General features: G+C 46.7%; 1 protein-coding gene across 1 annotated transcript; it reads right to left on the bottom strand.

Moving 5' to 3' along the window:
- Positions 1 to 16,785: 16,785 nt before the first annotated feature.
- LOC142002069 (olfactory receptor 52R1-like) lies at positions 16,786 to 17,733 on the bottom strand. The gene has a single exon (XM_074977898.1). It carries the CDS (start codon positions 17,731 to 17,733, stop codon positions 16,786 to 16,788), a length of 948 nt encoding a protein of 315 aa, XP_074833999.1.
- Between the last annotated feature and the right edge of the window lie 7,141 nt (positions 17,734 to 24,874).

Genomic DNA, 24,874 nt, shown 5'->3' with positions numbered 1-24,874 from the left:
TGAGGAGAGGCTGAGAGATTTGGGTTTGTTTAGTTTACAGAAGAGAAGACTTAGGGGTGATTTAATAGCAGCTTCAACTTCCTGAAGGGGATCTGTAAAAAGGATGGTGAGAAACTGTTCTCCATGGTGTCAGATGGCAGAACAAGGAGCATTGGTCTGAAGTTGAAGAGGGAAAGGTCTAGTTTAGATATTAGGAAAAACTACTTCACCAGGAGGGTGGTGAAGCACTGGAATGCGTTGCCTAGATAGGTGGTGGATTCTCCATCCCTTGACGTTTTTAGGTCCCGGCTTGACAAGGTCCTGGCTGGGATGACTTACTGGGGGTTGATCCTGCTTGAAGCAGGGGCCTGGACTAGTTGACCTCCTGAGGTCCCTTCCAGCCCTGTGTTTCTGTGATTCTGTGAACTAGGGTCTGTTCCATTCCTCAGGTAAGGAGAAAGGCCCAGGTCTCTAAGGAGATGCCAAGTTCCTGCTGTAGGTTTGTATCCCCTTCCCCGCTTTAGCTCCTGTTATGCAGCTTGGTAAATTAGGGAAGCCAAAAAAGGTGGTGTGTAGCCAGTAGTGTTGGGGGGCACTCTGGCTGCTGAAAGGAGGCCACAGTCAGGGCACCTCTGCTGGTAAAGTCAGACTTGGTGAATCCTTTTATGGGGTTGACCAACACATCTCTGAAGCAGGGCTGGGCACACTGCTGCAGCAGTCCCAGGTGGAGATACTCCCCTTCATGTACCTGAGCAAGAAGAGCTATGTTGCCATAGAGAAGGAATGCCGGGCCACGGGGTGGGCTCATAAAAGGCTGAATCCAGACCTGTTTGGTCATCACTTCCTTGTGCAGTGACCACCCATCCTGATGTGGCTGCCCCAGATGGAAAGGGCTAATACCAAACCCCTAGGGTGGACTCAGATCCTCCAGGATGTTTATATGGGGTGGTCCATGTTTAGAAGAAAATGAATGTTAACGCTGTAGTTTTCTCTCAGAGGAGGGGCCATGACTTTTCCAAGGTCACTGGACACAGGGATCCCACTTAGTTCAGACTTGCTGGGGGGAGAGATGTGACGAATGAGTGATTTTGAAGTGCTTTATCTAACTAGTATATGTATGTGCCTCAGTTTCCCAGAGTGCTGCCAGTTGAACAAAGTGGTGCAGGATGGCTGCTGCTGCAGAAAGCCAGGTGTAACTTCTCCTAATATCTGGGTCCCCTGGACAGTAGCCAGAAAATATGGGGGACTGAGACTAGTGACTGGGGCACCCAGCTTGGACAGCTGCTGGTTCTGAAGAGTGGCAGGACAAAGGGATAAGGAGAGACGATCCTGTTTTCTCTTTCTCTATCATATGTTCAATACTGACCCCCTGAAAACGCACCTGTCACTTTCCCTGTTCAGCAAGTGCCGCCTATACTTTCTGTTTTGCCAGATGCCTGTGACATACACACATTGCAGGATTAGCTGAACTTTTGCCATAGTGTCTGGAGAGTCATGCATCCCATTAGTCATCAACACCATTGGAAATCCCACAGGAATATGGCCTCCTCAACAAACAAGAACTTCCTGGATTTATCATTAAATCAAACAGATCCAGGCCTTGGAAAAGAGACTAATGAAACAATTCCTCTATTTTAGACAGAGCAAGAGATACTCAGATTTGGATAAATGCTGTGCAGCACCTATGTGCCGTTCCCTGCCCCTGTCTGCATTGCATTGGAGAATTCTTTGGTACTTGGTCAGAACCACCACAGGTGTCCAGGGCCTAATCGTGCAACTCCTGGCTTCTCTTCCCCCTGGAGTCAGTTTCTCTGCTGCAGCCACAGCTCTGTAACCAAAGACTTTCCTCTACCCACCCTGTGCCTCTGTTTTGCACCCACTGCTCCTGGTACATCAAATGTTTGTGTTTTTGAAGGGCTGCACCAGAACCTCCTGCACCAACACTCCAGTTACAGAGGTGCTGGAGAAAACCGGTTTCCTCTAGAAGGCCGTTACTGGCTCCTGAGAACTGATATAAATCTGACCGACCTTAACGACCAGCCTATCACAGACAAATGACTCCACCCTAGCCTCCTCCCTCTGAGCACAAGAAGCATGAGTGAGAAGTACAGAAAAACCTCAACACATGGATACAGCTGGTTTCTGTGAGGCAGTAGGAGGTCAGTTGGGTTTCCACCTGTCTGGATGTGACTGGACAGACTGAGTTTTCACTGTGTGCCCAAGTGCCATCCTGGGGTTTCCAGGTACCGGGTTATAAATGAGGCCATGAAGTCAAAAAGTGGATTAGGCAGGGTCCCAGCAGAGCAGAGTAGGGAGGGGCACTGGGACATTAACCCATCTCAGCCCCTGCTCAGGCAGGTCCATCTCCTCCCAGCAGACAACCTTCTTGTCAAACTGCAACAGCTTGTGTCCCAGTCTCAGAGCAGAGAAAACAGTGCTGGTGTTGTGGGGAGATGGAAACAATCCAGTGGGATAGTAGAGGACGAAAGAGAGTGACTGGTTGGGGCCAGAGGAAAGCAGTGGAGAGGGATCAGGGCATCAATAGACTGGATGGGTCTGGAGGAGAGGTCATGGGGGGAAGAGATGCCACGTCAAAGTCAATGAGCTGGATAAATACGGATTCCTCAGTTTGTCATGCAAACCCAGCAAAGTAAGGGCAGGGTGGGCTTTAATGTCTCTGAAGCCGTGTCTACACGTGCACGCTACTTTGAAGTAGCGGCACTAACTTCGAAATAGCGCCCGTCACGGCTACACGTGTTGGGCGCTATTTCGATGTTAACATCGACGTTAGGCGGTGAGACGTCGAAGCCGCTAACCCCATGAGGGGATGGGAATAGCGCCCTACTTCGACGTTCAACGTCGAAGTAGGGACCGTGTAGTCGTTGCGCGTCCCGCAACATCGAAATTGTGGGGTCCTCCATGGCGGCCATCAGCTGAGGGGTTGAGAGACGCTGTCTCTCCAGCCCGTGCGGGGCTCTATGGTCACCGTGTGCAGCAGCCCTTAGCCCAGGGCTTCTGGCTGCTGCTGCTGCAGCAGGGGATTCATGCTGCATGCACAGGGTCTGCAACTCGTTGTCGGCTCTGTGGATCTTGTACTGTTTAGTGCAAGTGTGTCTGGGAGGGGCCCTTTAAGGGAGCGGCTGGCTGTTGAGTCCGCCCTGTGACCCTGTCTGCAGCTGTGCCTGGCACCCTTATTTCGATGTGTACTACTGTGGCGTGTAGACGTTCCCTCGCAGTGCCTATTTCGATGTGGAGGAATAGACGTATTCTATGACGTATTCTAGACGTATTCTATGACGTATTCGATGTCTCCACATCGAAATAGGCTACTTCAAAGTAGGCTTCACGTGTAGACGTAGCCTGAGTGTCCAGTCAGTGTTTCCATGAAGAGGGTCTAGCATCATGTCACCAACTTGATCTACTCCGAGCTCAGTCTCAGAGCCAGAGCACCAAGGCACAGCATTAGGTCCCTTTATGAGTAAAAAGCTGGAGCAGCCTGTCCCAGATCAAGCTGGTCCTCACCCCATAAATGATGGGGTTTAGCCTGTCTTGCGGGGAGGTGGGCTCCAGAGGTGCAGGTTGGCAATGAGAATTTGGAAATAGAGGGCACATTCTGGCCCAACTGGCATGTGAGGGAGATGAAAAGCCGATCAGTGTGGAGAATAAACTGTTCTGGCCAATCCCTCAGTTCCGATCACCTCTCCTTCTAAATGACAGAGCAGATAGAAAGAGGATTTCTAAGACAGGCTCTGAGAATGTAGGAGGCTGCCATATGCCGCCAGACTGAAAAGGCTGGGAATCTGCACTTTGGAGAAGAGAAAGAAGTGGGCATAAAGTAGAGAAGAACAAATTAAATGATAGAACTGACTGTTCAAATCAACAGAGAACAGTTTCCAACCAACCATAGATACAATACACTCAGTGCTTTCAAAGGACTGATTTGGTAAGATGAGGAAGCTTGCTAGCCAAACAGCCTGGGAGGAAAATTTGTCAAAGAATGGGAACACAAATGAGGATCTCTTTAGGTAACACTTATGAGACAGCTAAAAGCCAGTATTCCACCATCAAGAAGCAGAGAACTTGGGACAAGGAAAATGCTTCAGTTGACAAGCAGCAGTAGCGCCCCCCACACCCCCAAAAACACATACATGCATCTGAAGAAGCAGGTTTTTGCCCACAAAAGATTATGCTTCAAAATATCTGTTAGTCTATAAGGTGCTACAGCACTTCTTGTTATTTTTGAAGATACCGACTAACGTGATTACTTCTCTGATACTTGTTTCTTTTAAAAAATTCTTTTTAAAGAGAAAAAAGGCCACTTATGAGTTAAACAGATGTTAATAAAATAAATAAAATGTTAACAAATATGGCAAGATTAGGATACCATTGAAAATCTGTTATCATCATCATCATCAATAACCGTGGGCTTAGCGCCCATTGGTGTCTGATACCTCTCTCACTATTTCCTTCCATCTTTCTCTGCCCAGAGCAGAGTGGCTTAGCTTCTGTAGACTAGCTCCGCACCCATCTACTACATCATCTATCCATTCTCTGTGGGGTCTGCCTCTCCTGTTCGAACCATCCATTATGCCAAATACCAGGGTCTTGATTTTCCTTTGTCATTCATTCTGCACATGTGCCTAAATAGTTGTAGCTTCCGTTTTAGAACTTTCTGCAGCTGGGTCTCTTTCAGCTGTATCTTCTATGTAATTCCTCATTGGTGACCTTCTGCATCCATCCTATTCTCAGAATCTTTCTATAGCAACTACTTTCAAACACCAATATTCTTTTTCTTGCATCTTTTTTCACCCATGTCTCACATCTGTACAACATGCTGTTTAATACACATTTTCAAGATGCTCAGCTTCATTTCTAAGCTAATTGCTTTGCTTTCCCAGATCTTATCCATCGCCTTCAAACTTGCTCTTGCTTTTGTTATTCTAGTCACTATTTCCTTCTTACACTCTATATCATACATTATGTTGATCCCCAGATATGTGAACTTCTCTACATTTTCTAGTTCAATACAATCAACACTGATCTTCCTTCCTACTAGCTTATCTCCAAATACAATTTTTGTTGTATTGATGTTCATAATCAGTCCGTACTGCTTCTCTTCATTTAACACCTGCACCTTTTTCACTAGCTTCTCCTCATCATCCTCAACGATAAATATATCATCTGTGAACCTCAGGCTGTTAATTCTTTTCCCATGCAGACATTGCTTCTACCTCTTCCTTGATCTTGTCCATTGCTCTCTCCAGATGTGCAATGAAGATGCTTGACAATATTGGATCTCCTTGTCTAGTACCTCTACTTGTTTTAAACCAACTTCCCAACTCCCTGCATGTTCTCACCGCTGCCTCCTCTTTGTCATTGATATCCTTCAACAACCATATCTGTCTGCTATCCACTCCATATGACTCCAACACTGCCCAAGTCACTTTCTCATCTATACTGTCAAATGCCTTTTGAAAATCGAGGAAACAAGTGTATACATTCTTGTTCTTTCTTCAAGCTTTCTCTGCTATCAGTCTTAGTGCCAATATCTCTGTATGGTACTTCTATCTTTTCTGAACACTGCTTGCTCGTCTGCTATATCTTCTTCTATCTGCAGTCTTAGGCTACGTCTACACGTGAAGCCTACATCGAAGTAGCCTATTTCGATGTGGCGACATCGAAATAGGCTATTTCGATGAATAACGTCTACACTTCCTCCAGGGCTGGCAACGTCGATGTTCAACATCGACGTTGCGCAGCACCACATCGAAATAGGCGCTGCGAGGGAACGTCTACATGCCACAGTAGCACACATCGAAATAAGGGTGCCAGGCACAGCTGCAGACAGGGTCACAGGGCGGACTCAACAGCCAGCCGCTCCCTTAAAGGGCCCCTCCCAGACACACTTGCACTAAACAGCACAAGATACACAGAGCCGACAACGAGTTGCAGACCCTGTGCATGCAGCATGAATCCCCCGCTGCAGCAGCAGCAGCCAGAAGCCCTGGGCTAAAGGCTGCTGCACACGGTGACCATAGAGCCACGCACGGGCTGGAGAGACAGCGTATCTCAACCCCCCAGCTGATGGCTGCCATGGAGGACCCCACAATTTCGACGTTGCGGGACGCGGATCGTCTACACGGTCCCTACTTCGACGTTGAACGTCGAAGTAGGGCGCTATTCCGATCCCCTCATGAGGTTAGCGACTTCGACGTCTCGCCGCCTAACGTCAAAGTTAACTTCGAAATAGCGCCCGACGCGTGTAGCCGCGACGGGTGCTATTTCGAAGTTAGTGCCGCTACTTCGAAGTAGCGTGCATGTGTAGACACAGCCTTAGTCTCTTTGTCAGTATCATCATCAGCAACTTGCCTAGATGACTCGCTAGGGCAATTGTTCTGTAGTTCTTGCAAAATCTGTTATGGGATAAGTTAAAAAAATCAAGGAATAGAATTAATGGCAGTCAATTGCTGATACATATATGGAAAATGGGTCTCATCAAATAAATCAGCTTTCATCCATTAATAGGAGTGTACTGTTGGCTGATTGAAGGAACTGCGTGGATGCAACAGACTTTTGTTTCTCGGAGGTGTTTGGCATAACAGGGAAAACTTACAGGCGTAAGACTGAACACTCTATACTACCAGCAGAGCACATGTAAAAATGGACTAAAATCTAGTAACTCCCGGATCCCAGACAGCAGTTGTCAACGGGCCATTGTCAGCCAAGGAGCTGATTCTATTGGGGTTCTAGAGTCATCTCTTCTAAGGCTCATGTTATGAGATACTCTTTTCTGTGATTATGAAGCCAATAGAAATTTGTCCTCTCAGAACCAGGAATGAAGGCCCAACCCACAGACAAGGGCGCTGTGTGATGGAACCTGTTTTCTCTTTCATTCACATGGTTTGGGTAGGAAGTAACAACTACTGATTCATATCTGAGTATGAGATCCACTACACTGATGCAGCAGTGAACTGGTAACTGTCCTTCAGCAACCTGAGAAAAGAATGAAGGTGACATTCAGATATGATGTGATTGATCGTTTGTGCCTGGAGACTACAATAACGTACAGCTGTTTGCCTCATTTTCCATTTACAGTGCATTTGTCCATATCTCCCATGACATCTCCAGACAAAATTCAGTCAGCTCCAGTTCTTTCAAGAAAGATGTGGAGAAAGTATTGAGAGTCAAGAGAAGAACGACAAATATGATTAGAGGTCTACAAAAAAACCTGTGAGGGAGGACTGAAAGAATTGGGTTTGTTTAATTTAGAAAAGAGTAGAGTGATAAGGGACTTCATAGCTAGTTTTATGTACATAAAAGGATGTCACAAGGCAGACAAAGAAAAAATATTCTCCCTAAGCTCTGATGATAGGACAAGAATAAATGGAGTTACTTTGCAGCAAGGGGTATATAGGCTGGACTTTAGGAAAACTTCCTAATGATCAGGGTGATTAAACCAACTGGAGTTTGTGGAATCTTTACCACTGAAGATATTTAAGAGCGGGCTGGATAGGTTTCTCTCTTGGATGAGCTATATGGCAGTTAGTCCTACTGTGAGGGCAGGGATGACCTCTGAGGTTCCTTACAGTTCTAGTGATCTGTGCTCTATGTTCTATGATTCCTTAATGGCATCAGTAATGATCCACTTCTTTGGAGTTGTCATCATGCTCCATGTGACTCTCCACTGAGACTCAACATCAAGGTTGGGTGTGAGGAACTTTACACTGTTCCCTACAGAGCTGTGGAAATTTTTACACCATCTTTTGTGGGCTCTGAAAGTCATGCTGCAGGGGGATCCTCCTATTATATTGTCATGATAAAGAAAATGAGATATCTGTTCAGCTCTTCTGCTCTGTACAGGCTGGACGTGCAATAAGACCAGGATCCAGTCAGCTAGATTGGATTTGTTTGTCTCCAACACTATGTGCATGTCATGGGTGAACTGTGCTACCTTTTCATCCTATGGATTTATGCTTCTAGGGTTCCCCAAACTTTAGTCAGACAGAAATCATGTGGATGAACAGGGAAACAAATGGGCAAAATTTACTACTCTGTATTATACAGAAATTAAGAGTGGATGATCTATTTGTCCCTTCTGCCTTAAATTTTACGAACATATCAATAACAGAAGTTGATCAGGCATTTATGTTTACCATGTCTTATAACACGCAGAAAAAGGAACATTCAACTGCACTGAAATTCTGAACATAGAATACTAATAAAAACAAACTAAAATAGATTTAAAAAACCTATCTTCCAACCAGACATTGAGCCATTGGGCCTGGTCATCTAGCTAGCTTTCTATCCACCTTAAAGTCCATTGTTCCAACCCATACTTCCTTAACTTATGGGCAAGACTATTGTGGGATACTGTATCAAAAGCTTTGCTAAAATCAAGGTATGTCACGTCCATTGACTTCCCCTTGTCCACAGAGCTAGTTAGCTCACCATAGAAGTTAATCAGATTGGTCAGGCAGCACTTGCCCTTGGTGAATCCATGTTGACTACTCTTTATCACTTTCTCCTCTTTCAAGTGCTTCAAAATGTATTCCATGCAGATCCTCTCCCTGGTTTTTCCAGGAACTGAGGTAGGGCTGACTGGTCTATAGTTCCCTGGATTGTCCTTCTTTCATTTTTTTTAAAGATAGGCACCACATTTGCCTTTTTCCAGTCATCTGGGACCTCTTCCAATCTCCACAAATTTTGAGAGATAATGGCCTAAGGCTCTGCAATGACATACGCCAATTCCCTCATTATCCTTGAATACATGAAATACAGATCCTTGGATGTGTGTATGTCTAGGTTTTCTAAATAGCCATTAACCTGTTCTTTTACTTCCGAGGGCTTCCCACCGCCTTCTCATACTGCATTGCCTGTTGCAGTAGCCTGGGTGCTGACCTCAGCCATGGAGACAGAGAAAAAAAAAAGCACTGAGTACTTCATCCTTTCCCACATCACTTGTCACTAAGTTACCTCCCTCATCCAGTAATGGCCTCACACCCTCCCTGATCTTATTGTTAACGTGCCCGTAAAATCCCTTCTTGTTGCCCTTCACATCCCTTGCTAGCAGCAGTTCCAATTCTGTTTTTGCTTCCTGATTACTCCTTTGCATTCTCCAGCGATGGATTCATACTTCTGTTTAGTCATCAGTCCAAGTTTCCACTTTTTATATGCATCCTTTTCGAGTTTAAGCTCACAAGGGACATCCCTGGTAAGCCAAACTGGTTGCCTACTCTGTTTGTTTTTCTTATTGCTCATCAGGATGGTTTATTCCTATGCCTTCAATAAGGTTTCTTTAAAATACTACCACTTCTCTTGAACTCCTTTCCTCTTCAGATTAGCTTCCCAGGGGATCCTGCCCATCAGTTCTCCGAGACAGTCAAAGTCTGCTCTTCTGAAATCAAGAGTCTGAATTTTCCTGCTCACCTTACTTCCTTTTGTCAGGGTCCTGAAATATACCATCTCATGATCTCTGCAGCCCAGGTTGCCACCCACTTCTATTTCTCCTATTAGTTCTTTCCTGTGTGTGAGCAGCAGGTGGAGCTATGCATGGTCCCTGGTCAGTTCCTTCAGCAATTGTGCCAGGAAGTCATCCCCAACATTCTACAAAAACTTACTGGATTGTCTGTGTGCTGCTGTGTTGGTCTCCCAACAAATGTCTGTGTGATTTAAGTGTGCCATGAGAACTAGGGCCTGTGATTTGGAAGCTTCTCTTAGCTGTCTGAAGAAATCTTCATCTATCTCATCTTCCTCATCTGGTGGCCTATAGCAGATACCAACCACAACATCACTTCTGTTGCTCCCCCCTCAAAGCTTAAACCACAAGCTTTCAATTGGTTTTTCTTCCTCCCTATACTGGAGCTCTGAGCAATCATACTGCTCTCTTACATACAGTACCACTCCTCCTCCTTTTCTCCCCTGCCTGTCTTTCCTGAACAGTTTGTACCTTTCCATGACAGAGCTCCTGTTTCTTACCATAGACGTTACTGGAACAAAGAGATTAACTGAATGGGATGTACAAATGGATAGGACATTTTTGGTGATCTTGGTGGCATCATGTTGGTAGGTTTGCTGAACTTTCAGTGCTTGTACTGAAATTTTCCATGTGGGGTGTCTGCTTTGGTTTGACTTGTTTTTCAAAAGTTTCAGGCATATCAGTTCATCCAACTTCTAGAGGGAAGCTAGGGGAGAAGCTGTCTTTCCCGTGTTTTAAAATTCTTAGTGGTGCTCCGAAGGGGAGCTGTATCACCTCCCTGCTTTCCGGCACATACTAGTAATATAACAGCCCGCCTCTAAAAGCCCCAGTGCTCAAATGCAAGAGGAGATGGTGTCCTGTGCATTGACACACAGCTGCTTCCTGAGCTCTTTACACAATTTTTACTTCATTTGGGCCACGTCTACATGTGCACGCTGCTTCGAAGTAGCGGCACCAACTTCGAAATAGCGCCCGTCACATCTACACGTGTTGGGCACTATTTCGAAGTTGAAATTGATGTTAGGCAGTGAGACGTCGAAGTCACTAACCCCATGAGGGGATGGGAATAGCGCCCTACTTCGACGTTCAGTAGGGAACGTGTAGACGATCTGCGTCCCGCAACATCGAAAGAGCGGGGTCCTCCATGGCGGCCATCAGCTGAGGGGTTGAGAGACGCTCTCTCTCCAGCCCCTGCGGGGCTCTATGGTCACCGTGTGCAGCAGCCCGTAGCCCAGGGCTTCTGGCTGCTGTTGCTGCAGCTGGGGATCCATGCTGCATGCACAGGGTCTGCAACTAGTTCTCGGCTCTGTGTATCTTGTGCTGTTTAGTGCAAGTGTGTCTGGGAGGGGCCCTTTAAGGGAGCAGCTTGCTGTTGAGTCCGCCCTGTGACCGTGTCTGCAGCTGTGCCTGGCACCCTTATTTCGATGTGTGCTACTTTGGCGTGTAGACGTTCCCTCGCAGCGCCTCTTTCAATGTGGTGCTGCCCAACGTCGATGTTGAACGTCGACGTTGCCAGCCCTGGAGGACTTGTAGACGTTATTCATCGAAATAGACTATTTCGATGTCGCTACATCGAGATAAGCTATTTCGATGTAGTGTGCACGTGTAGACGTAGCCTTGGAGTTTTGCCTCCACGACATCTCGCTAAACAGCGGGCCATAGCTATGGAACATTGTCTCGTATTGTACATCTACCAGCTTCTTTCAGCCAAAGGTAACCATGTGGCTAGTATCAGAGAGGGGCAGCCAAGTTAGTCTGTATCTTCAAAACCCACAAGTAATCCTGTGGCACCTTATGCTGCAAAATATCTGTGAGTCTATAGGGTGCCACAGGACTCTTTATTGTTCCTTTCACAACTGAAACGCTGCTCCTTTTGGGCTAGAGGCAATCAGCCAAGAGAGAGATTTTGGCTGATAATCCTGGAATAAATCTCATCCATTCCTCAGCACAAGGGCCCCTGACTGTTTTGTAGCTGTGCACAACAGATAAGATCAGACACTTACTCTCCCTTCAATCATGCCCATGTGGCACTGGGTTTGTCAAGCAGGTGAGCTCCTCAGCAAAGGAACAGCACCTGTGAACATTGAGCTAGAAGTGACTTCCCTGGAAATCCCCCACAGGCAACTATATCCCACATGTCTATCACCCCCAGCATCTGAGGTAGCATTCTACACTGGGAGCTGACACTAGCGTGTGTGGTACTGACCAAATCCCAGTGGGTTTGTGTTGCCCCTGTGGGAGAAGTGGAATCTGAATGTAAATAGGCTGGAGAACAGAGGCTGTCTTGTCAGTGACTAGCCAATGACTCTTTCTGTATGAATGGTTTGTTTTATTGTTATTTATTACACATTGAGCTTTAGAAGTAAACAGCAATTAAGGGACCTTCCAAAGAGAGATGAGATCTATTGGACTCTGGGCTCACTCAGGGAATAATTGGCTTCTCAGTGCATTAGTGTACTCTGAATAATTATTGTTGGCTATTTAGAAAATCAAGGATAATGCCTTGATCTCTAGAGCCTTTTGTAACCTGTAAATGCCGAGACAGGATAGGTAAATAGTAATATATAGAGCTGGAGAAAGATGACTTACCTGCCCTGGCAAGGACTGTTTGTTGGGTTTCAAGGAGAGGACAGACTGGACAAGGAAGCTTTGTCCTGCCACTTTCTGTCAAGGTGAATCTGAGCTTTTTCCAACCCCCTGGAGTTTGTGAGATCCCTGCTCCTGAGCAGTGTGACCTCTGGGAATCCCCTTCCCTTTTCACACAGAAACCTGCTGAGCCATCACTGTTACTGGGGTCACTTAAATGGAACAAGCTTAAAACAACTACACCAACCAAATGATCTCTTGGATAAAGAGCGGCTGGGGCCTCTCCTTGGAATGGGGTCCCTACTCCTCCACAGATATCTTGCTACAAGCGGGGCCCCATGGCAGATACAGGCAGGGTTAATGCCCTCTTTGGATTTCTTCTCCACCTCTGGGCTCACTTCCTCCCAGTCCCTTCTATGTGGAATTCAAATCCAACGTTCCAGGCTGAGGCAGATTCTCCAGGACTGGAGGGACAGGAAGGTGTGGGGATTACCCTACCTGAACTCCTTTTCTCCCCTGGCCAATGACGGGCAGGGCAGTTTTCTGAGCAGAGCTCATGAGTTTTTAAGCAATGGGATGTTACAGAACGAATTTTCCAGTCCAAGCCCAACAGAGGGTCTGTAGCAGCTGTACTCAAGTTAGTAGCTGGCAAGTGCTGTTTGACCATTGATTTTAGTGACAGGAAAGGGGGATGGGGCGAGGCCATGACTGGGACAAGGTATTTTGTTGCTTATTGATGAGCAGTATGTGTATTGTGGAAGCCTTCAGAGGCCTCGCTCCCATTCACAGTTCTTGCATTGGGAACTTTGCAAACACAGAAGCCACGCCACCAAAGAGCTGATCAATCAAATTAGATAAGATACGTCATACAGGGGCTAGGCAGGGAGTAACCCCACAGAGAGTATCTGTTTCACCTGGTACTGGGTGGCTGTGAGACAGATACAGTGCACAGCTCTGCCCTGGCTGTTGGAAACATGCCCTGGGCCTTTAATAGCAAAGCACTTGTTTGGGGTAACTAAACTGGGGTGGTGAGAACAGGCCACTCAGCGGCAGCTGCACCAGACACACAGCTGGGAGAACATGAATCACAATTAGGTTTTTATTAAACCCTCCTTTAGTTCTAAACGTGCCTCCCTTCTTTGGAGTGGATACTGTGCTTCCTTCTAATGAGTTTCAAGAGAAGCCCTGGTACCAGGGGGAGCCCAGGGGAGAGGGCAAAGAAAATGGGGCTGAGGTGAAGGAAGGAAGATTCCAGCCGGAGATGGAACAGCTGAAAGCCTCCACGGGGTTGAACTGTCAGACAATGCAGCAGAGTCTGGGAAGAGGTACAGACAGAGCTTTGAGATCTCTGCATGACAGTAGCTGGGATCGAGCAGAAAGAAGTGCAGCCAAACACTGCAACCTTTAGCACTGCAGGGTGGGAGGCAGTGGTCGGTATTACTGTGATGTAATTTAGGCTTTGTCTACACGGGCCCCTTTGTCAGTCTGGGGATTGAAAAAACCTTCCTCCTGGCCAATGAAAGCACAGTGGTGAGGAGCACAAGTCACCGGGAGAAGCTCATTGGTGGAAAATGATGCCAGAAGAGAGCTCTGTCCCACGAGCACAGAGCTGATGGATGGCACATCTTACAGGGCCAAGCTGTGCCTCTCTCAGGTCTGTACTGGAGACATAGACACAGCCGCAGTCTGGCGGAGAGGGCAGGTTAGTACACGCGGCTGCTGAAATCTGAGGAGCTGGGAGAATTTCAAAAGAGTGAAGCTTTCAAAAGTTAAAAGTTTCACCTTGGAAGAGAAAAGTGAGGCCTGGCCTTTGAGGAATTCCTCAGGTGTGTGAGCAGGAGACCTCTCTTGTGGGGTGAGTTCATCTGTACAAGTGCATTTTACCTACAAAAACTCATGACCTACTAAATACATTTGTAAGGTGTCTCAGGGCTTCTTGTTTCTGACTTGTACACCACCATGGTGGAAGTAACTACTGAGAGGTTCTGAGTCCCCACCCCCACTCCCTTTACCCAGAGGCCAGCCTAAACTTGTGAGTTGCCCATCTTCTGTCCTGTGTTGCAGAGTCACCAACAAGCCTGGACACGTGATTCCTGAGGGTTTTAACACAGCCTTGTTTTGTCTCGTAAGACACTGGTAAGCATTTCCCTACCCAAACATGGACCCTGTGCTCTGCAAACTTCTCTGATCCTCTGGCCATTGTGTATAGTGCAATCAAATACAATGTGTTAAACAGCAGCCCCCACCAAAAAGGAATAAAATGGGAAAGGTTAAAAGAAAACATATCACCCTACCTGTGCCAGAGGGACACAACAAATGGCCATCATTGGAAGATAAAGGCAGCTCACTGTCTGTCTCTTGCACATCACAGGCACCTGTCCAGGCCCTGCTTGTACTTCACGATGCCATGAGGCTCTGGCAGGGGTAACATGAGTGTCAGGGTCCTTCTCCACAGGGTCAGCTCTCCCTGAGGGACCCCCTCCAAGTCTGGTCTGCAAGGCCCATTGCCTGGTGGCATCTCCCTGAATGAGGACCAATGCCCAGAGTTCTCTTTGCTTTCCCCAGCTGCTCATTGCACCTGTGTCCAGCCTCAGCTCCATCACTGTAGCTGTTCTGCTTCCAGTTTCCAGGAATACATCTCTGGCCTCTGGCTCTGGCTATTGTGGTTCTGCTTCCAGGTCATCCCAGGCCTCTGCTCTCCCTTTAGCGCTGCACTGTTCTGTGGCAGGCAGCCACAGATCACACAGAAGCACTCACCCACTGACTCCTTCATTGACTTGCCAGCCTGTTAATCATGATGACTGGGAGCATGAGTCGTTCCTTACTGTGCTTGGAGCCTGTGCGGGTCAGGACCTGGGTCTGTCCCCAATGCAGGCTCTACAAGCACTCATGGTCCATTGATATATCCTGATACTCATCAGCATGGACGCATGCATAGCAGCACGGGAAGGTTAAGTTTAAGGTTAAGTTTGGAAGAGACCTCAGAGGATCATGTAGCGCAAACCTGTGCACAAAGCTGGACAGAACCCGATTAAATCATTCAAGCTAGAACTTTGTCAAGCCTAACATTAAAAATCTCTATCAATAGAAGATTCCACCGCCACGCTAGGTAACCCATTGCAGTGTTTCACCACACACCTGGAAAAATAGTTTTTCCGAATAGCCAACATAGACCTGCCCCACTGCAGCTTGAGAGCACTGCTCCTACCTCTGTCATCTGCCACCACTGAGAACAGCTCAGCTCCATCGTCTTTGGAACTCCCCTTCAGGTAAGTTTAAGGCTCTTGTCAAATCCCAGCAAACATTCTTCAGCCTCTGCTCATAAGTCATATGCCCCAGACCTCTAATCATTTTAATTGCTCTGTGCTTTAATCTGAACATTTTTGTTCCCCTCCACTGGACTCTCCCTGATTTGTTTACATCTTTTCTGTAGTGGGATGCCCAAAACTGGACAAAATACTCAAAATTTGCTCATCTGATTTCTTCTGGTGCATTCCTCCAATTTTCTAGGTCACTGTGGATTTTATCTCTGTTCTTCAGCATCTCTAACTCTCCCCAAGCTTAGTGTCATCCACAAACATGCTAAGGGGGCAAACAAACCTATTGTCCAGATTGTTAATGAAGATATTATGCAAAATCCAACCCAGGACCCATCCCTAGGGCAGTCCACTTGATACTGACTGCCAACCGTACATACATCCATTGATCACTACTCATTGAACCTGATGACCCAGCAAGCTTTCCAGCCACATTATAGTTTGTTTATCAAAACCATATATTTTAAGTTGCCAGCAAGTATATTAATGGAGTCTGTATCAAAACCCTTGGTACAGCTTTAGTTTTCATCAAGGATCCTCTCATTCCAGGGAGGAATGCCTGTCTCCTGAACACTTTAGCTTTTCCTTTCTTCCCCATGGGGCCCCGGGCATGACTTTGTCTCCCCAATTGTGCTTCATCCTTGTGGTTCCTTCTCTCACTATACTTTTTGCTGTTACACATTGGGCCCTTGCTTAACTACTGTTCACAGTCCCTTTGGTCTTCCTAATGATATTTTCATTCCCCATTTGTTAGTGACTACACTTTTTCCATTTTCCTCACTAGGTTTTAACTTCCACTCATTAGACGATTCATTAGCAGATACACTTTTGCTTCTCCCTGCTTCTTTTACTTTGTAGTTCTGCTATGGTGACTTTTTTTTTCTTACACAGTATCAATCAGTATGGGGTATACCTTTAATCTGAGCCTTTATTATGTTGTCTCTAAGAAGCTTCCTTGCAGCTTCAACGTACTTCATTTTTCTTAATTGCCTTTTAATTTCTCTTCAACTAATTTCCTCATGTTAGTGTAGCGCCCCTTTGTGAAATTAAATGCTATGTTCTAGTGATGTTCTTGTTCTTTTCCCGCCATGGGGAAGTTCATGTTAATTATATTATAGTCTCTGTTAGTAATTGTTTTGAGCAATATTCTTCTCATTGACCTTTGTTTGGAGGTGATGGGGAAATGGATGGGCAGGAGAAGTGGTCTCAGGACTCCAGTTACCAGAAATTAGAAAGGTGGTTACCCGATGAGCTGTACAAAGACCAACGCTTCAGTCTGTTGTACTGACAGAGCACAGTGAGGTCAGGACAGGGTTTAAAGTTTCTCTAAGAGTGAAATCAGTGATTCAGGGAAGGGCACCCAGCACCGCTTCACCAGCCAGCTCTTTGCTGAGCTCAGTCTCAGAACCAGAGCAAATGTGGGAGACATTAGGTCACTTTTTGAGTAAAAAGCCAGAGCAGCCTGGTCCGGATCTGTTTGGTCCTCACCCCATAGATGATGGGGTTCACCATGGAGGGCATTAAGAGGAACAAGTTGGAAATGAAAATGTAAAAATGCATTGGCAAATTCTGGCCAAATCGGTAGGCGATAGAGATAAAAAGACCAGGGATGTAGAAGGCTAGGGTGGCACAGAGGTGGGAGCCGCAGGTACCGAAAGTCTTAAGCTGGGCATCCTTTGTGGGCAGTCTAAAGATGGCCCTGAGTATCAGGGTATAGGATATGGCAATAAAAATCACATCAAGACCCTTCACACAGAACACCACAAAGAGGCCATAGTAACTACTAATACGAATATCAGCACAGGCCAGGTTTACCACGGCTATGTGACCACAGTATGGCTCAGGGATGATGTTGGTTCTGCAATATGGCCACTGCCTTGCCAGGAAGGGATAGGGCAGTACAAGAATGACACCACGCATCACCACAGCCAGTCCAAGCTTCGCCACTATGGTGTTTGTCAGGATGGTGGAATATCTTAGGGGCTCACAGATGGCCACATAGCGATCCAATGCCATGGCCACAAAGACCCCAGACTCCACTGCTGAAGAGCAGTGAATGAAGAACATCTGGGTGAGGCAGGCACTGAAATCAATTTCCCTGAAATTGAACCAGAAGATACTCAGCATTTTGGGCTGGATGGATGTAGACAGGACAAGGTCACTGATGGCCAGCAGGCAGAGGAAATAGTACATGGGACAGTGCAGGCTTGGGTCCCTCTTCACAATGCAGAGGATGGTGAAGTTCCCCAAGAAGGCTGTGATGTACATGGTGCAGAAGGGGATGGAGAGCCAGACGTGAGCCTCCTCCAGGCCAGGAATGCCACGCAGGATGAAAGTTGAGGGGTTGGTGAAGTTGTTTATGTTGGTATCTGACATGGAGCAGGGAGAAGGTGTCCAGCTCTGGGTCAGAAGAATGTCACCTGTACATTCCCCTGACTACTTGTATGTTCCCAGTTTCTCAGGTGATGGTCACAATGGAAATTCCTGAAGGGAGAGACAATGTTAATGTGAGTCACTGCATGCACTACTAGAGTCTGTTCTCATGGGAGAAGCAGATTTGTCACTTTCCTCACACTGAAAAAATCTGACTTTGGCTATTGAGAAAAGGGTTGTAATCAACTTTCTAATGTCATTTCTATATTTTTTGATACTGAATGTGTCAATAGTTCCTATATCTTCTAATCTGGGAAATCTTAATAGGCACCAGTAGGACACAAATGTATGGATACTGTTTATCCATCTCTGTTTCTTAATGCAGTGAAAGCCAGGCTAGAGAGTCCATGCCGTAGGGAGTTCCCAGATTACCCAAAATCCGAGAAAATACCAAACCTTTGCCAAGTTCTGTGCCAGAATGAAACATCCCAACTGGAACACACCTCAGGCAAAAGGCCTGGGCACCACTGACAGCAGCTCATTTGAAACACCTAATGATTCAGAACGGTAGCCAAATCAAACACGGTGTTTGTGTGCCAAAGGAAAGGGAACAGGGAGAGAATAACCTGCTCTGCCCATCCCCTCAGTTGTGATTGCCTAATTCCTCCAAAGGATAGCACAGACAGAGAGTTTCCAAGTCAAGCTGTGAGAAATGGAAAGGCTGCCATATGCAGACAGGCTGACAGGTCTGGGATTCTTTACTTTAGAGAAGAGACAAAGAAGTGCACATGTAAGAGAGGGAAATAAAGTATTAAAAATGGCCTGATTACATTCCAATGGAGAAACAGAATAGTTAGTAAACAACAATATTTACAGACACTTGATGCTTCAAAAGGGCTGATTCTACAAAGCTTAAGAAAAAAATCAGTAAAACTATTAGGGAGGAAAAGTTTGTAGAGACAAATGGGAACATACATTCAAAATTCTTAATATGATTTTTTAGACAGCAAAAGACACGCTATTCCACAATCAAGAAAGTAGAGAACTTGGGAGAAAAAAAAAAGTCTTCAGTTGCAAAGTACATGCAACTATTTGAGGGTGGTGAAGCAATATCTAAGAAATGAGAAATAAGGGGAAAATCAATAGCAGGCAATACATATTGGAATTAATGAAAAGTCATAAAGGATGTTACACACTTGAAGTACACTTTGGTTTAAGAGCTAAACTAAGATCATTAAATTGTAGTAAGAGGTTCATGTCATTTCCCAGACGAAGAAAGAAGAATTGTTAATTTTCCAGGAAAGGTAAATGTAGCCCAAAATATTTCTCTTCTGAGTCCCCAAAGAAGCACCAGGAGGTGTTCATATCACAGGAGCTGATGGAATACATTCCAGTCCTTTAGCGGAAGCAAGAGAGGAAGATGAGCTAAGGGCTGGAATGCAAACAAAGGCTGAGGGCACTGGGTATATTACATTTGGAAAAGAGGAGATTGAGCGGGCACATGACACATGTCTAAAGATAACTGAAAGGCTGCCATAAAAAGATAAAGTAAAGGTTATCAGCTTTGCCACGGCAGGCAGATCAAGAAACAATGGATTCCAAATTTAGGGAAAAGAAGCCCCATTTCCTTACTGCACGAAGAGGAGGGAAGTAGAACAGACACCTTGGGGAGGTTGTGGAATCTCCTGCATTGGAGATTTCCCAAAGGAGGCTGCACAGTCATCTGTCCTGGATGGATTAGACACAGCACATCCTGCATTGAGTCACGGGTGAAGCTAGATGACTGGTGAGCTGTGGTTACATGACTACGACATCAAATCTTACTGTGGACTAAGTCTTAGTAAAACTCAAGGCATAGAGACCAACACAGGGGAAACTGAGTGAAATTTGCCAACGTGTTTAAAAAGAAGTTCAGACTGGCAGATGTAGTGATCTCTTCTGAGCTTATACCCATGAAGCTATTGATTCAGATGGCACATCAGGCATTTACATTTACTCTCAAAGAACAGGGGACCAGGGACGGTTCAGTTCCACTGAAAGTCAGAGCATGTAATGGGTTTATAAGTTTACGTAATACATACTTAGACTGTGGAACTCCCTGCCTTGGGTGTATTACAAAAGGGATTTAGCTGAATGGGATTAACAAATGGCGTGGCTATGCTATATGGTGCTGGTGGCATCAACCATAATTAAAGACATTCCTTCTACTTCCACTAGGAGACCTCACTTTCAGTTGTTTATACCTTGGCCAAACTTTAGGGTGTGGGTGGAAATTTCCAATAGTTGGTGTCTGAAATGCTCAAAACACATTTCAGCGGGATTCAGACAGAACAGTTCAGCTGACTTCCTTGTTGAAGCTCGGAGAAGAGATGTCTTGCCCATATTGAAAAACTCTTATAACTCTTCCAGTGAGTCACCTCAACAGCAACATGCTTTCAAGGCACTAAAATTCAGATAACAGCCCCGTTCCGCTCCCATGAAGAGCCGGAGCCCTGAGACGTATGAGGAAGAGGTGGCAGTTCTGCTCATTAAAACACAGCTGGATCCTGAAGCCTTTACTCAGTTCTGACTCCACAGAGATTTGCCTTTCTGTGACCTCAGGAAACTACAGGACACAACCTCAGAATCTGGCTTCTCTGCTGTACAACTGTGATCGCCTTTCACCTTAAAGTATCTACTGTGCCACTGAAATGCAGCCACCTTGGTGCTGCAATCCATCATGTGGGGAGTGAAGGATACACAAAACATGGTGCCATAATGGCCAAACCTGCGTGCAGTATCCTGGCGTATGTTCAATGGTTGTGCAGAGCAGAAACAACCAGAGACTGACTCCTCATCCCGTCATAAACAAGTTGCGCTGGGGTGCTTGGGCAGGTGAAGTTTCTCAGCAGGAGATGGGTACCTGTGAGCTGGAAGTTTCTTCCCTGGGAATCCCCCTCAGGTAGCCGTGTGCCACACCTCTCTCAGCCCAGCATCTGCAGCGCATCCAATGCTGAGATCTGATCCAGGGGTGTGCGCTGTTTATACTAGAGCTCTGGGCAATCCCAGTGGAATTTCTCCAGCCCCTAGTGGATAAGCTTGTGGCTGAATTGTAAACAGGCTGGAGACAAGTCTGTCTGCACTTCTGTGCTGAGTACTCAGCTTTAGTGGTGAACAGTAAATAAGGGACCTTCCCAAAGGGAGATGTGAACTCTTTGGCTCTGGACCTGTGAGACCAGCTAACCCAGACTCGCTAATCTAGCTGGCCATGGATGGAAAGGAGGTGTTCCCTGTTCACAGCCCAACCTGGGATAACCTGGTGTCCTCATGAAGAGGGGTCTGAGACCCCTCTGGGTTGCAGAGTGGATGGGAAGTGGATGTCTAAAGCCAGAGCCAGCCCAGGTGAGTATAAGCAAAGAGCAATACGTTCCTCAAACCTAGAGAAAGGCCCAGGTCTCTATAGGCACAGCAGGGTAGTGCTGCAGGTTTGTAACCCCCAACCTCTCATTAGCTCTCATTAAAAAGCTTGGCAAATTAAAGAAGCCAGACAAGGTGGTTTGGAGCCAGCAGTGTTGGGGGTGCTCTGGCTGCTGAAAGGAGGCCACAGTCAGGGCACTGCTGCTGGTAAAGTCGGACTTGGAGAAGCCCTTTATGGTGTTCACCAACACATCTCCGAGGCAGGGCTGGGCACGGTGCTGCAGTCCCAGGGGAGAGACTCCCCTTCGTGTGCCTGAGGAAAAAGATCTACGTTGCCGTAAAGAAGGTATGCTGGGCCATGGGGTGGGCTCATAAAAGGCTTCTTGTTCATCGCTTCACCTTGGCCCTGGGGTGGAGTTGTGGAGGCTGAACTTCTCAAGTGAGATGTGCTGAGGTAGGGACTTTTACAGTGCTTTACATGAATAGTAACAAGAAGTCCTGTGGCACCTTATAGTCTAACAGATATTTTGGAGCATAAACTTTTGTGGGCAAAGATCCACCCTTCATCTGATGAAGCAGGTCTTTGACCACAGAAGTTTATGTTCCAAAATATGTTAGTCTACAAGGTACCACAGGACACCTTGTTCTCAAAGATTCAGACTAACAGTTCAATTGGATGCAGTCTCTCCCACCACTAGTCCGAGCGCTCCCCTTTGCCCAGTCCTGTGCAATGATCCGGATCAAACCCGACCCCCAACATACTCCTGCGCAAATAAGAAATCAGAAAAAGAAAAATCTTCAGTGACTACAGATAATGAAAGTGAAGAAGATACCCTCATTGGCCTCGCAGCTCTGCAAAATATAATGAAGAAGAAATCCAAAGCAGACTGCAAAGATTCTCTTGACATCTCTTCTTGGAAAAGAGAACCTGATGGGAGGTTAATGAGACACTCTGATCAAACTGTTGTGGCACCCTTACGAGTCCTTAAGATGGGAGAAAGTGAGTCCATATGGGATTATAAGCCCTGGACTCATACGGAACTTTTATCTATAGTTAAAGGTTTTCCCAAACCACAGGAAAACTCTGTCAAATTTGCTGAGGAGTTTCTGTTAATCTGTGAAACCTATGAACCCTCTGAGACAGATCTCCTCCAACTGTGTAAATTGTTAGCTCCTGCCAGTTATTATGAAAAATGGTTGGCTGCCGCAGACTGGCCAGCTGAGGCACGCCACTCAACCATAAAAAGTACTGGCCCAGATTCGGCATACAGAGACCGGTGTATGGCTCTTTGGAAGCGCCTGCATCAAGCCATTCCCAAAGTGTGGTCTCCTAAAACAAACTGGACAGCAATACGTTGCTGTAAGCAAGGGCAAGGAGAAAGCCCAGGCGACTATAGGTCCCGGCTAACTGATATTTTCCTACAACATTCAGGAATACAAGAGCCCGATGTAAATGGGCAGGGGGCCTTGGCACATGCATTTGTTGATGGTCTTCTCCCTGCCACAGGCAGCATGTTAAAACAAATAAGTGTGGGATGGGAGACTGAAACCATGGACAAATTGCTGGCAGTGGCAGAGCATTGCTGCCGCACTTTAAAAGGAAAGGAGGAACAGTCCTCCCAAAAGTTAATGGCTCTGCAGATACAGCATTATTCAGGACTAAGCAGACCACACCGGGGACAGGGACGGGGTTGCGGAAGGGGGCGGGGGGCTGGATTAACTGGGGTTTGTAACTACTGTAAACAGCCTGGACACTGGAAAAAAGAGTGTCCAAGACGACCTAATAATTGTATGGGAAATCAAGTGAACCCCCCGCTGGTTCCTCCAGCTGATCCCCAACCCTATTTTTCACCCCAACAATGACGGGATGCTGGGGAACCTCAGAAAGTTTTAGCTCCCTTATTACCTCTGTCCCCTACTGGAGAATGTGTCCTGACTGTAAATGATTCTCTCTCCCTTTCCTTGTTGATACTGGAGCTTCTCTTTCTACAATCCGCACCACTGACTTGCCTGTGGTTCCCCGATCTGGAAAATCTGTGTCTGCTGTTGGCATTACAGGGATCCCTACCTCTTTTCCCCTCTCAAAACCTTTGTCTGTTCAGGTCGGTCCCCTCTCTGAGGAACACGCACTCCTCCTCTCTGATTCCACCCCTGCAAACCTTCTGGGACGGGACTTGCTATGCAAACTTGGCTGTTCTATTTACTGCTCCCCAGATGGTGTCTATCTGCAAATCCCTCAGTCTTCCTTATGTGATTCTGTAGCCTCCCTGCTGTCTGAAACTTCCCTCTCCACTCCGGTCCCTTGCTGTCCCTTAACTCCGTCCCTAGAGCACCTAATCTCTCAGGTTCCTTCCTCCCTATGGCCATCTCACCCGTCTGAAGTGGGCCGATTAAATACTGACCCAGTTCGGATTACTGTAGACAATTCCAAACCTCTGCCTCGCCTGTCTCAGTATCCTTTGAATCCTGAGGCAGAGGCTGGGATTGCTCCAGTAATATCTGCATTAAAAGAACAAGGAATTATTGTCCCTTGTTCCAGCCCCTGTAACACCCCTATCCTCCCAGTTCAAAAGGCTGATGGCAAATCGTGGCGATTTGTTCAAGACCTTCGAGCTATTAACCGTATTGTCATACCTTCTTTTCCAGTGGTTCCTAACCCCGCTACAATACTAGCGTCTATTCCTCCAAATGCAACCCACTTTACTGTTGTAGATTTGTGCTCCGCTTTCTTCTCTGTCCCAGTTCACTCTGAATCCCAGTATCTCTTTGCCTTCTCCTACAAGGGTCAGCAATATACATGGACTACCCTTCCCCAGGGGTATACAGAGAGTCCATCCTATTTTTCTCAAGCCCTAGCCAGGGATCTCGCTGATCTGGTTTTCCCATCAGGATCCACACTGATCCAATATGTGGACGACTTACTCCTGTGCTCCCCCTCTCTGTCTGCCTCAGAAACTGATTCACTAACACTTCTCACAGCTTTAGCGAACAAGGGTCATAAGGCTTCTCGCACAAAATTGCAGCTCTGCCAAACCTCTGTCACATACCTAGGCTTCCTTCTCTCCCAGGGCTCCCGTACACTCTCTCCAGCCCGGGTACAAGCCATCCTTAGCTTTCCCCAGCCTTGCTCTCCACGCCAGGTCAGAAAATTCTTAGGCATGACAGGGTTCTGTAGGCGATGGATTCCCCAATATGCTTCTCTGGCTAAACCACTCCAAGAACTCACTCGATCCTCTGTACCTAACCCCATGCCATGGCCACTTGAAGCAAATGCTGCTTTCATCTCCCTTAAGCAGAATTTAGCCTCTGCCCCTGCCTTAGGGCTACCTAACTATGACAAACCTTTTACCCTTTTCTGTCACGAACAATCTGCTTGTGCCCTTGGGGTTCTTACTCAGGAGCACGGTGACAGAAATCGCCCGGTGGCTTATTTCTCTGCAACCTTGGACCCTGTAGCCCAGGGTTTACCCCCTTGCCTACGCGCTGTAGCTGCTGCAGCGCGCCTGGTCGAGATGTCTGAGTCCCTTGTCCTCCGCTCTCCTCTCACTCTCATGGTTCCCCATTCTGTGGAAACTCTCCTTCTGCAATGCAACACTGCTCACCTCTCCTCTGCTCGCCTCACTAGGTATGAACTTTTGCTGCTTTCAGCCTCACATATCACTATTAAGCGCTGCTCCCGGTTAAACCCTGCTACCCTCCTTCCTTTACCTAGTGATGGTGAACCCCATGACTGCCTTGCAACTGTCTC

The sequence above is a fragment of the Carettochelys insculpta genome, chromosome 1 (assembly GCF_033958435.1).
Source record: "Carettochelys insculpta isolate YL-2023 chromosome 1, ASM3395843v1, whole genome shotgun sequence".
In the NCBI taxonomy this organism is placed as follows: Eukaryota; Metazoa; Chordata; order Testudines; family Carettochelyidae; genus Carettochelys; species Carettochelys insculpta.
This window is presented reverse-complemented; position numbering and strand designations above follow the sequence as displayed.